This window comes from Vespa mandarinia, chromosome 8 (assembly GCF_050613455.1).
Source record: "Vespa mandarinia isolate Hongniang chromosome 8, ASM5061345v1, whole genome shotgun sequence".
Taxonomy (NCBI): domain Eukaryota; kingdom Metazoa; phylum Arthropoda; class Insecta; order Hymenoptera; family Vespidae; genus Vespa; species Vespa mandarinia.
In genome coordinates, this window is record NC_140817.1 from 2,612,501 (window position 1) to 2,627,500 (window position 15,000).

The 15,000-nt window shown below is 32.6% G+C and overlaps 1 protein-coding gene across 2 annotated transcripts in view; it reads right to left on the minus strand.

Annotated features, from left to right (window-relative positions):
• The window catches only part of LOC118451312 (uncharacterized), an 89,241-nt gene extending 78,113 nt beyond the window's left edge, over positions 1–11,128 (minus strand). The window contains exon 1 of one of the 2 annotated variants that reach the window (XM_035887755.2): positions 8,898–11,128. In XM_035887755.2, coding sequence (XP_035743648.2) covers positions 8,898–11,079 — 2,182 coding nt within the window. In that variant the 5' untranslated portion in view covers positions 11,080–11,128. The remainder of the gene's footprint in view (positions 1–8,897) is intronic. The other variant, XM_035887747.2, reaches the window with a different exon arrangement.
• Positions 11,129–15,000: the final 3,872 nt, after the last annotated feature.

Genomic DNA, 15,000 nt, shown 5'->3' on the forward strand with positions numbered 1-15,000 from the left:
CGAGAAAGCTCAAGATCGGTCGAAGAGATATAAACGAAAAAAAAAAAAAAGAAAAAAAAAAAAAAGAAAGAAAGAAAGAAAGAAAGAAAGAAAGAAAAATTCCTCCGAAAGAGAAAAAGGGAAGAAAAAAAAAAAGGAATAGAAAGTAGCGATTAGTGTGGTGATTTTTATGTTCGCCATTAATCAAACCCTAAGTATATACTTTTTGAACGATCCATAAGAGGAGATTCTATGCTATTACGATACGTCGCGATAATTAATTAAAAATAATTAATGAACGACGAGTACATGCGATTATTAATCGTAAAGGAAAATACAAGTATACACACGTTTATTACATTAGAAAATGTTCGATATATCATGGGAAAAATTATGATGCAGGACCGGTATGGGCCTGGGTTGGGGTTGGGGGGTAAGAAAGCGGGTACTGTAGAGACAGTTCACGTGGATTTTTCGTGCGTTCTTCGTAAATTCTTTTCTCTTATGTTCTTTCTTCTTCTATTTTTTTTTCTTTTTTCCTTTTTTTTTTCTTTTTCTTTTTTTTTTTTTTATTGCCAGTCCGTTGCGACGGATATCCGGAGACGGATTATTCACGTTGAATCGTTTCGACGAACGTATCGGCATACTGAATGAGGGATAGGAGGAAGGCACTCTCCTTTCCTCTCTTACTTACTATCGTATATATATATATATATATATATATATATATATATATATATATATATGTAATTTGTGTATGTTTGTGTATGTGTGTTTGCATCTATCAATAAATGTATATATATTTATATATATGTAGAATTTCACTTACCCATCGATCCTCCAAAAGAGCTTCTCAAAGGGCGAAGAAAATCGGTGGTTTGTGTGTGTGTGTGTGTATGCGCGCGTGTGTGTGTGTATATATATATATGTATATGATGTCCCTTTATCGAACGTGACTCACTAGGAAGGTTTCCTCGTCTTCTCAAATTTCTTATTCTAATCTTCAACGATTATATTCCATTAGTCGTCACTTAATCAAAAGCCTCTTCCATTGTTGATAAAATAAGAGTAAAAGAAAGATATATAACTCGTACGATTTCATTCGATCTAATCGAATGAAAGATTAATTTTATTTCGATAAAATAATTATTGATATAATAATTATAAAAGGAAAGAAACGAAAAAGAAGAAGAAGAAGAAAAAGAAAAAGAATTATTGTATTATGATTAGAAATAATAAATGATAAATATGTATTTAAATAATAGACGTATGTAATTTTTCGTTAATGAAAAAACAAAATCAGCTGATTCTCCTTCTCTAATTGATTTATTATATGAATGAAATTATTAGATTTTTTTTGTATATATATATATATATATATATATATATATATATATATATATGTGATCGAATTGAGATTACGTTATAAATGTATTTATTATGAATAAGATAAGATAAAAGATTGTTTATAAATTACGACGAAGTTCGATCAATGAGAAAGAGAGAGAGAGAGAGAGAGAGAGAGAGAGAGAGAGAGAAAGACAGAGAGAGAGAGAGGGGCAAAAAATTGAAAAATATCTTTCGATGCGACCCCACTAATAATTTTCACTAAATCATTAAATTTCTATCATTAAATACATTCGATAAAATCCGATTGAAATCGACGATCCTTTAACTATTACGCACGATATATCTATCTATATATATATATAATGTATATGTACATATATTTATACGAATATACATTTAAGCCGCACTCCCGATGATAAGCGAACGAGCAAAAGCTATATTACACGAATTGAGGATGATAACGACACACAACAGGTGTTGACTCGTATAGCTAACGAAAACGACTGAAGAGAGTACGAGAGGGGCCACGTTCGGTGTCTGTAAATATTATGAATGCCGGCTACGATTTACCTATGTGTCCTTTCTGTTAAAATGAGTTGTATATACCATTGTATACGACATATATGTGTATACATACGTACGTACGTATAGGTACACGACAAATGTACAAAGATAATTATATACGTGACATTGAAAATATCGATGTATTTACGTATTCCTTAGAAGGATCTATCTCACTTATATTATAATTTTCTAATTAATCTAATACGTATCGTACGTCGTTATAAATAATTTCATTATACCATTGTCAAAATTAATTCTAAACATAGATTTAATTTTATTTACATCTTCCTTCCTTTTCTATTTTTCTTTTTTTTTTTTTCTTTCCTCAACCCCATCCACCCATCCACCCCTTTCCTTTTTCTAATTACTCAATTATCTACTCAGTCTATTCAATTAATTGCGTACGAATAATATGTTTCTTTTCTTTTCTTTTCTTTTTTCTTTTTTTCTTTTTTTGAATCTCTCAAGTTACAATCGTAAGCTCGTATCATTTTTCCAAATTATTTTCAATCCTTATATATATATATATATATCTTAATGGTTGTAAAAAAAAAAGTAAGATAAAAAGGAATCAGATCGTTCTCATATTTTCTGACATCGTCTAATTATTATTTCAATTTGAAAATCGACGTTTCGTGAAAATCAAAATCTAGGAGATAGATATTGATCGTATCAACATTGGTACGAACACACATGAAAGAGACAAGTCAGATATATACGTCGCATATATATATTCGAAATGTATTCACGGAATGAGTTTTATCATTCAAAAAAAAGACAGAGAGAGATAGAGATAGAAAATTCTACATACACGTTTTATAATAACGAGATATCAATTAGATTGAAATTTCATGGTTTTGTTACGTCGAATGATTATCGTAAAAGTCCGTATTATCTTTCAATCTATTTCTACCTTCGTACTTTATCAATCTTTTTTGTTTCAATATTTTATTGTGAGACGAAGGGAGAAGAGACATGTGAAATGTATTATCGAGTTAAACGTAAAGAGACGACTATGCGACTACTACTACTACTACTACTACTACTACCACTACTACTACTACTACTACTACTACCACTACTACTACTACTACTACTACTACTACTACTACTACGACGACAACAACGACGACGACGACGACGACGACGACGACGAGGACGACTTGACGTTACTGGCGTCTAGCCAAGCTAACTTTTCAAAGGGAGTTCCCGCAAAACAACATTTGCTATCATCTCGCCCTTTACTTTTTCATGTATTTATGTATGAATAGACGTAAATGTATATATATATATACATATACTATTATACTATACATATGTATGTGGGTAAGTAAAAAAAAAAAAAAAAAAAAAAAAAAAGAAAAAGAAAAGGAAAGAAAGAAAGAAAAAGGGAAATGGAGAGATAGAGATAGAGATAGAGATAGAGATAAAGAGAACGAAAGAGAGAGAGAGAGAGAGAGAGAATGCATATGTCCCACTATGTTTATAGACATGTGGTTTCTCTATGAAGGTAACGGTGTGGTCTGATTAAAGGGCAAGCAAAAGAAGAAGGGACCGTTGGAGATACTCGTTAAGTCCTTCTTATCGCGCGGAAGGTTCTTTGATATCTGCTTGGCTGAGAGGAGTACTTGAAAAGAACGTTGATGCTAACAGCGTTTTGCAAACGAGATGTCTTCTTTTTTTATTTTCCTTCCTTCTCTCTCTCTCTCTTTTTTTTCCTTTTTTTCTCTCTCTCTCTCTCTCTCTCTCTCTCTCTCTCTCTCTCTTTTACCCTCTGTAAGTTGTACTCGGAATAAGAGGGCATAAAAAGGATGTGAAAAGGGGGACAGGCAGTAGGTGGGTGGATGGGTTGGGGTGAAAAAGACGCGACTCTCTTTCTCAGTTCTCCTTTCCTTTTTTTCTTCTTCTTTCTTTTCTTTTCTTTTCTTTTCTTTTCTTTTCTTTTCTTCTTTTTTTTTTCTTTTTTTTATTTGTTTGTTCGTTTTCTTCCCTTAATATTTTCAACGTCACCACTGTGCGCTGTGTATATATATATATGTGTGTGTGTGTGTGTGTGTATTTTATCTTTTAATCGTGTATTAAAGTACGACGGGGAATAGAAATTTTCCAAATGACGTAAACTTATGCGAAATAAACCAATGATAAGTAAGCAACTACGTAAGTAAATACGTTATTTTATATATTTATATATAAATATATATATATATATATATATATATATATATATTTATGATTTCTTTGGAAATGTTGAGATTCTAAAGAGAAATCTTTGAAGGTAATGGGAGCTCTTGTACAGAGCTCTTGTACGGAGCTCTTGTGTAACTTTTAATTAAATCCTTTTCTTAGGAGAAACGTGAACAGGTGTCGAGTTACCTATATTTCACCATAGCGATTATTAATTACTTCATTAATAATTGGCCAATAGTTTAGAGGCTAGGGATCCGAGACCGGGGGATTGGGATCGGGACCGCGGGAATAAGGGGAAAAGTTTTCAACTAATTTTCACGTTCTTCTTTTCCTCCCACCACCTCCCCCCCCAACCTTTCTTCTTCTTCTTTTTTCTTTTTTTTTCTTTTTTTTTTTTTTTTTCATTCTTTCTTTTTCCCCTTTTTCTTTCTCTTTTTCCTTCGCCCTGAACAATTTTTTTATACATTGTCAAATCATCGACGAAAAATAAGCGAACTTGAAATGGCCTTGACATTTTTTTTTTCCACCCAATGACATTTTAATTTTCACTTAAATTACATTTGCATTGACTTAAATAAGTATACGTTTATATACGTTTATACACGTAAGACTGCTATCAAAGTTGTATTTCTAATTTTTAACCTTTTGCACTTTGTTATGTCAAGCGTGGCTCAACATTCATTAATGACGCTTTTTATCATTGACACATTTCTTGGGTCGAAAATTTCTCGCGTAGAATGAATTTTATTTGTGAACAATATGTGTATTTATAGATAAAAAAAAAAAAAAAAAAAAAAAAAAAAAAAGAAAGGAAAAAAAAAAATTTAACGCGTGCAAAGGATTAATTATTTTACTTCACGTCACGAAATTTTTCATTTTTCGTTCCATTTTTTCTTTTTTCTTTTTTTTTTTTGCTTTTTTTTTTTTGTTTTTTCCTCTTTTTTCTCTTTTTTTTTTTTTTTCCTCTTTTTGTAAGTACAAGTTACACCGAATGTACGACATAAATGTACGAATAGGAGTGATAACGTAAAACTTTTGCATTATATAACTATTGCACGGGCACGAAAAATATTGTATCATAGAGAAATCAAACAATACTTTTAATTAAATCTATCCTTTTTTCTTCTATTTTTAATGCCAACGTCGATACCAAATAATCGATTGTATGAGACAGTGTTTCTCAATACTTTTACGTACTCCTACTGTACCTCCCTAATAATAAAATTATACTTATACATATTTATATATAAAAATTATAATAAAATAAAATATACAAAATTATATATATATATATATATTAAATTTTATAAATTGACAAACTGCATACAGATCGTCCCAAAAAAATATGAATGACATTTCAGGAGTATATCGAGGCGATCGAATTGAACGATTTCATTTTAACTTTTCTATTCTTTTATTTATTTATCTATTTATTTATTTATCAATGAATTTATTTATTTTTGATTAATTCGCATTGAGAATCACTGTAATGCAAGGTAATAATTTATTTTCTTTTTATCCTCGTTTAGCTCGCTCAAGTTTTTTTTTTCTTTGTTTTTTTTCTCTTTTTTTTTCTCCTTTTTTTTTTCTTAATTCTCCTTCTCAAGAATAGACGACAAAGAGAAGTTAAGAGGATATAATCCGATGGTAAAAAGGAAGATTTTATCTCGGAGAATGATACCGTTATTAGGCTTATCGTTCATTCATATCACTTGGAAAATCGTGGTCGATAGTCGATGGTGATGGTTTCGTCTGGTGGTTGGCAAACAAGATGCTCGCTTGCCAGCTGTTACCTTGCCAATAACAAATTCCAATGTTCTATTTGCAACAAGTAGAGAAAATGATTATAATCAAGTTTGTAAGGGTTGATACCTATCTACCAATGAGTGAGCTTGAAACGATGGCTATCAAACGATTCGAACAGAATCGAACGCATTTGACACTTTTTGGAAGAACGCCAACGAGCTATGAAATTAAACGGTTCGTTTGTTTTTGTTTGTCTATTTGTTTTCATCACGCTTAAGGCAAAATCACGTGATAAATATATATATGTGTGTATATATATATATATATACAATACATATATGAAAGTCCTATTTGAAACAGATTTGTAATGGATTTGTCGGAAAAAAAAGTAAAAAAAAAAAAAAAAAAAAAAAAAAAAAAATGAAGAAAAAAAAAAAAAAATAAAAACGACTCCGTTCAATTTATTTTATATTTTTGTTTCTAAATGTATATGACGTATATTATGAGCTATTGAATTTTTCTGGTTGCAACAAGAGTATCTGGTAAAAAGAGAAAAAAAAAAGGAAATAAACGAAATAAAAAAAAAAAAAAGAAATACTACAGAGCGTTTTTTATTCTAATATGAAATATTGGATAATCTATTGACAAAATTTGTACCATATAATTTGTACTTTATATATATGTAATATATATGTATGTATGTATATTGGTATGATTGTATAAGTTATACTATAGTTATATTCGACATAAATATAATTAATATAGTTACAATTAATACATTGCATTAAACCAATGAGTAATGTCGAAAAATGTTCGATAGATATTTTTTTTTATATATATATATATATATTTAAATGATTTTATTTCATTTTTTACTTTAATTCTCAATAATCGAATAGTCAATAAGCATGAAGACTTTAGAGATAAAATAAGAATTAATTTACTATAGACGGATACATACGAATTATATAGGGAATTTATTTATTTATTTTTTTTTTTTTTACCTTGTGCTTCATACGTAGGAGAATAAAATATTATATTTCTTGTCTCGGAAAAATATATCTGAAAAAACAAAAAGTAAAAAAAAAAAAAAAAAGTAAAACAGAAGAGAAGATAAAAAATCTTTCGTAATCCGAATTACATTTGTTATAATAATTAAATAAACATAAGTACATACATATATATATATACTTAGATATATATATATATATGTAATTAAAATCGCACGAAATGTCCTCGATTCGACTCTTTGAATAATGAACGAAACTTCTCTAATAGAACTTTGCAAAGTTCTTTTAGTAATAAATTAATAAAGGATAGAGAAAATAAAATTAGATATTATTTTTACTTGACGTATATATGTACGTAAGTATACAGTATATGTATGTTAATACATAGATAGATATATTTATATAAATATATGGTACGTAAAGATACGTACACGTATTTAAATACGTTTAAATACGTATAAAAGAAGAAAAATATTAATCGGTATATTAAATTTCTATCGGTTCTTCTGGTTTGTTTTTTCTCTCTCTTTCTTCTTCTTCCTTCTTCTTCTTCTTTCTTCTTCTTCGAACTAACTTCGAACTAAGAGTTGCGAAATTCTAAAACAACGAACGTTCTAGGAAACTCGAAATTCGATGTTTCCTAAGAAGAAATGGTGCGGCAAATGAACCGCCGAAAATCCAAATCGAATTATTTCAATGAAGTGACCATTTCGTAAAATTATTTTAATAATAAAAAATTTAACGAGCATAAATTACGAGAAATTATTATTTCCAACAGGTTTGAGGGGGGTGGGGGAGAGAGAGGGGGGACGAGGGGAAGAAAGAGAAAAAGAATCAAAAAAGAAAAAAAAAACGTTGAAAAATAACGTACGTACGAGTACGACGATTGAAATTTTGGCATCTTAACTTGTATTTATTACTATAGATCGGTAGGATTTAAATTTTATAAATCTTACATCTAACACTTGCGCGCTCACGTTTATCATTGCCAAAATATTCTACGTATTATAATGCAAATGATAGTAATAATAATGTTCATAATGATGATGATAATAATGATAATAAATTTTTATGATATTTCCTTTTATATACGATACGATATTCTTAAGAAAACGAAGTTACCTAATTCGCGATAATTCGCAATAAATACTTGCGACAAAATGGCGCGTGCACGATGAGTTTAACTGAAAACCAGTTTAGTTGTTCTTCTTCTTCTTCTTGTTCTTCCTCTTCTTCTTCTTCTTCTTCTTCTTCTTCTTCTTCTTCTTCTTACTAGGTCGTAATTTCCTTCTCATTAAACGTTTCTAAAACGCGTCGAGGACCCGTTTGCGACGTCGCATAAATACCGACTCTTGAGCGCAAATGAAAACGGGTCCTTAAGATGAAAGTTTTCGCATTAGCGAATACGTTCGTTCAATAACGAGAAAGAACAAATACGCAACGAAACAATCCTTTAAGCTTCTTTTTTCGTTTATCTCCTTTTTTTTTTCCTTCCCCACCCGCCCCCCCATTTCTTTTTTTTTCTTGCTTCTCTTTTTGCCTTTTCTTTTCGTTTTGTTTTTATACTCGTTCGTTTTGTTTCACCATAGAGGGATTGGATCGACTTTAAATTCAACGCCGAGGACGATGAGGACGAAAAGAAAAGAGAAAAAGAAAAAAAAACAAAAAAAAAGAAACAAAAAAAAATCTCAAATCTACATCGTTCGTGAGTCAGAAAGAGAGAGAAAAAGAGAGAGAGAGAGAGAGAGAGAGAGAGAGAGAGAATGTGTGTTCCACATAAGCTTCTAAAAATATTTTTTACGATCTACACGCATTTTGTGTCGTACACGGACACACACACACACACACACATATACACCCCCCCCCAGGGACATACACATCCTTCGTGAATGAAGAAACGTAATATAACATGGACGGAATTAGTGTAGAGGATTGGTATTATTTTGGAAAGGGGAAAAAAATAAAAAATGAAAAAAAGAAAAAAAAACAGAAAAAAGAAAAGAAGGAAAAAATCGATCGAAAAAGAAAAAGGATAGAAAGAAAAGACAAGGAGAAACTTACCCTGAGCAGGATCTCTCTTTCTACGCCTGTGCTTCCTCCTTCGTACTTCTTCGACATAATTCGAGGATGAAGAATCGTCGTATCCAATGACGTCGCGTTTCTCAGCTATCTTACGTGCCTCCTCTTGACGTTTCTTCAAAAGTTCGTAAACGCGTTTGAAATAATCCCTGGCTATGTCCTCGTTCGATTTATTAATCAATGGCAACGTTTCGGTTTTATCCTGACGACGTGATTCATTATCATCGATCAAATTCGAATCGTCATCTTCCTTAAAGCTATCCTCGTGTTCCTCGCTACCGTCTATTATTTTAAACGTTGCACTCTTTTTAACGTTCGAACGTGCATACAATTCCCGATAATCTTTGAACGCGGCCTTGTGTATCGAATTGTATCCAAAATCGGGCGAGACGATAATGGACGACGATTGGGAATTAGGATCAATTGATTTTTCAATGGTAATACGATCAATAACATTATTATTATCGAAGGGACATATAATATCGTTGTTAATAGTTGATCCTAAAGAATTACGAAGATTTTGGCATACTTTACAATTTCTCGTAACGCATAATTCCCTTTTAATGTCCTTCGTTGTTCTTATCTTATTCCACATAAAATTATCCTCTTTTTCTTCATTCTTCTTCATCTTCACCTCTTCCACTTCTTCCTCATTCTTCTCCTTCAAATCCCTCTCTCTTTGAAGTTTCTCAAGTTTCTTTCTTTCCTTATAATCCTTCCAGGATCTTTCGATCCTATCCAATTCCTTCTCGGTGTTAGGATTATCAAAATGAAGATCGCTTTTCGTTTTACGATATGTTCTCCTTTTATCCGTAGATTCTCTCCTAGTGGATTTATATTTTCTTTGTTGTTCGATGAATTCATTAGATCTTCTTACGAGCAAGGCGTCGCTCTTCGATCGACGATAATTATTTTTCTTAACGTACGAAGATGATACAGAACGTACGTTGCGTCCATTTTTCTTTTCACTATCGTTAAATCCAAAAGATCCTCGTAAATTCATATCCTTCTCATTATTATCATCGTCATCATCGTCATGATCATCATCATCATCATCATCATCATCATCATCATTATTATCCTCCTGATTCTCCTTTTCGAATCTCATCCTTCTTCCTGACGAATTAATTACGTTCGTTTCGCTTCTTACCTTTCTCGTACGATAATGCGTTCCGATATTATTAGAATCGACGACGTTCTTACGATCGAAATATAATTTTTTAATCGTCAAATTATTATCCACATTTTTATTAGATTCCATTCTTTCACGCAATTTCTCAGTTAGAAAACTACGAATTTTAACGAGCTTATCAGAATCAACATAATCTTTGTTAAACGATTCAACGACATTATCGTCATTCATGTTATATAGATAAAATTTCGATTTATTATTCTCATCGGATCCATGATCCTCTTCCGATTCGATCTTATCTAATTTATCATTGGACCGTACGAATGCATTCGAATAATCGCGATTAATTTTACGATTAGACGAATGAACAATATCGCTTTGACCTTTCAAATAAGCCTTGACCTTTCTACAACGTTCCTTGGCAATCTCATCGGGGCTTTTGTCAAACATATTCTTCGTTCTTAAATCGTCTAAAATCTGTCGGCGTAGAAAATCACCGGTCGAATATCTCTTAACGATCTCTTTGTCGTTCTCTTTGTTTTTAATTTTTTTATCGCGAATGACCTTGATACTGGCGTCGCTCCTGGATTTTCTCGGTTTGTAACCAAACTCAAATGGTCCAAATTTGTTACTGAAACCGTCGACATTACGATTACCGCTCGATTGCATTGGTTCACGTTTGGAATTAACCGACGTGGATCTCGATATTTTAGGAGACAAAGGAAATTTTTCGTAATTAATCAAACCTTCGCGAAAAGAGCCTCTAGCCCTTTGAGCAGTTTTACCTGTTGTCTCGACCAATAAACGACCGTCCTTGTCCAACAATTGTATAACCGGAAGGGTGTCGTCGGCCGTAGTCGTAAGTTCCCAATACCAATGCAATGGCTTGTCGAGTTTGAGTCTTATTATTGGTGACGTTTGATCATCGATCTCGTCCTTTGATATATCCCGACTTATTGAAGAATCGACCGAATCGACCGAATCGACCGGATTGGACGAGGCTGCCGTTACGACTGGATAAGCGTTCTTCATGGTTCCAGTTTTCCAGATGTGCGATAATAACGGTTGAAACGATATATATATATATATATATATATATATATATATATATACACTTATGTATCTCTTTCTGGATCAATGCCCTCGAAAGGGGCAGGCAAAAGAAGCTTCCAATTTGAAATTGGAAAAGGACCCTTTAAAGGTATCATCCACACTGGATTTTAACCCAATGGATTTCAATACGAGTGTTTCATATATTACATACATACATATATATATATATATGAACATATGTATGTACGAATTGAAAACGGGCTACTACATGGTTTCTCTTACGTAAAACGTTCAGTTTCAATGCTTTTTGGCAACTAGTCAGATACACTTTTTCACCGTCCAATCATACGTATTAATCTACGACATAATTATTACGAGGACGTAAAACGATCGTAAAAAAGTAATCGATCCGATCCGATCGTTAATAATATCGTATAGTATCTATTTCTCCCTTTTTTTTTTTTTTTTTCTTTATTTCTCTTCGTTTTATTTCGAGAACCAAGAATCTCTCGTTTCTTTACTACGAAACGAGGTTAGGTATACAAAGTTGAAAGCAAGCTTGAATCTCCTTTGGGAATAACTTCCCGTGAAAAGCAGCTATCTCTTCTTTCTTTCTTTCTTTTTTTCCTTCTCTCTCTCTCTCTCTCTCTCTCTCTCTCTTTCTCTTTCTTTTTCTTGCTCTATCTGTCTCACTGTCTATATTTCTTTTCTTTTCTTTCTTTCTTTCTTTCTTTGATTTTTGCGGATCGTAGATTCTCTCTTCCACTTGCACTATTTTCACGAAAGAACGACTACCTTCCGAACTTTCTTTACCACCTTTATCTCTTTTACTACTACTTCTTCTTTTGAACCAAGATGGCGGACATTATTCGTAAGAGACCGCGAAATTTTAGCATTCGTAAAACTTCTTACTGTATATATGTATGAACGTACATAAACATACATACATACATACATATATATATATATATATATATGTATATATGTATACGTATATATTTAGATATACACGTAATATATTTCGGAGTTTCTTTTTATGTGATAGGTAGGGACAGGAAGGGGAAGGAGGTTAGGAACGAAGATGAGAAGGAGAAGAAGGAGGAAGAGGAGGAGGAGGAGGAGGAGGAGGAGGAGGAGAGGGGTGGTTTTGATGATGGCGGTAAAGAGAATCCCGACTGTTCGACCGTTTCGCGGATTATTTCGTTCGATTGAAAACGTCGTAGAATCCTTTAACACTCGCGTTCGATCGCGTCTCGACACCCCGTGCCAGCAAAGCCACTCGCGGATTCGCTACTGAAGACGAGCAACGAAGCTTCGTGTTCACTCACTCACTCACTCACTCGCTCTCTCTCTTTCTCATTCTCTCTCTCTCTCTCTCTTTCTATCTCTCTCTCTCTCTTTTTCTGTCGTCATACCAATCTTAAAATAAATCCTACGGGATCTATCGGGTAGGGGTGCAGGAATGTCGGCATGTGGGATGTGTCACGAATATATCGTTCCCTCTTCCCTTTCGTCTTTACTCTTTCCACTCTTCTGTTATCTTTCGTAATTCGCTCTCTTTCTCTCTCTCCCTCTCTCTCTTTCTCACTCTTTTTCTTTAATACCACTGATCGCATACGCGCATGCGCGTATTACTTGGAAAATAATTTATTAAAAGCGTACGTATCACGATCGATAATGAAGAATTCCTATTCGATCGATAACGAAGAGCTCGTATTTGGTCGATCGGTCAATCGGTCGGTCAATCGGTCGGTCAATCGGTCGGTCGGTCGTTCGTTCGTTCGAATCTTCCTCTTGCATTCTTAGAATCCTATTGGCTTTATTTCGACAAAGATCATTTTTAACCAACCAATAGCGAGCTACGATTGTTCGTCCACGTGACATCGACGCGATCTTATTACATATATTTGTCTTTTCTTGATACTAATCGATCCCAGTTTCTCTATTCTCTTTATTTTAAGTCATTCAATTTTTCAACAAGACGTTACAATCTCATTTCGGACGAAAGTGAACATATATATATATATATATATATATATATATATATATATAGAGAGAGAGAGAGAGAGAGAGAGAGAGAGAGAGAGAAAGAAAGAAAAAAAAGAAGAAAAAATTAAATCATCTTCGATACATTCTTGGAAATAGGTTAAGGTGAGATTAATTGTTATATAGTTTTTTTTCTACTTTTCTTTCCTCTTTTCTACTAATACCATATATATATATATACACAAATACTCAAAGTATATTGATTCTAAAATTAACTTTAAAATCTAATAATAATAATAATAATTTAGTATGATCATATATAGTATGATCATATATATTTGATCATTATTTTAATTGTTTTAAGATCTAATAAATGATTACCAGTAATAGTTCGACAAAACTTAAGAGTTCGTTTTAATTTTTAATTAAGTTTGTATTGAACGTTTACATTATATTCCCACAAGATACAAGTCACGTGATGTCTCGAAAGGTATATACATACAATATATATTTTGGAAACTTTTCAACTTTTCCTTGGTCTCTAGTTTTCCGCTTGGATGTTCTGTCGAAAGGAACTACAAGATCGTTAAGAAAGATTCGTCTTTAGGAAAGTTGTCTTGGTTCGACTTTTAAAGGAGACTTCAATTCCACGAACTATTTCGATAAACAGTACGTGCCACCGTATGCATCTGTTCCTTTCTTTCTTTCCATATATATATATATATATATATTTCTTTGCACCGATCCACGTGCGCACACCTTTAACCATTCTCATCCTTCCTCATTCTCCCCAAACACATACATACACAGCACAAAACATACACACAGAGAGACATATACGCGCAAAAAAAAATATATATATGTATATATATATATATGTTTGTGTTAAGATCTTCACTCGAGAGTACCAGAATTTTTTATTCTACTTTCTTTTTTTACAAGAAAGAAAGAGAGAGAGAGAGAGAGAGAGAGAGAGAGAGTGAGAGAGAGTGAGAGGACAGGAGAGGGGGAGAAAAAACGACGGAATGAAGTGAGGGGTATAAGGGGCGGGAGAGAGAGAGAGAGAGAGAAAGAGAGAGAGAGAACTTGAAAGAGGTGAAGGAGGAGGAAGAGGAGAAGTAGCGAGAGGGATGTAGGAGGGGGAGAGAAGGAGTGAAGCAATTTGTCGGGTCGAAGGAAATTCCAAGAGAGATCCTCTTCGGAATCGACTGCCATGTTGTATTTTCGGCTACAAAAGAAACGTTCGACTAGCACGTGCTATTATTAGTACAGGTCGGTTTATATTTAAGATAGTAGGTAGTACGTCGTATGTACGTACGTACGTATGTACGTATGTACGTATGTACGTATGTACGTATGTACGTATGTACGTATGTACGTATGGACGTATGTACGTACGTATAAAACCGTCAAACGGTATACGGCGCGTTATAAAGCGTCTCGAAAAGCTTTTAAGTACATTGTGTAATACAGTAAGATCATCATGGAGAGGTTAGGAATGAATCACTGACCGATATCGTGGAATCGATGAGTGGACGATGAAAAGAAATTTAAAAGAAAGAAAAAAATTGAAAAAAAGAGATAATAATAAAATAAAAAAGAAACAAAAAAGAAAAAAGAAGAGAAAAAAAGTTATGGTGAAGCTTTCAAACGCGTTGTGTCGGCTGTTTCTCTTTTATTTTCTTCATCTTTTTTTTCTTTTTTTTTTCTTTCTTTTATTCTTTTAATGGATTTGTTAAAGTAACGAAAAAAAAAGAAAAGAAAAAAAAAGACAGGCGGTAAAATCAAATGACAGAAAGTAAAAAAATGTCTGGCTAATTTGGGCACAGCTAAATATATGTATATATTTATATATATATATATATATATATATATATATATGTATATATTTAATAGATTCGTAGAAACGAAGAA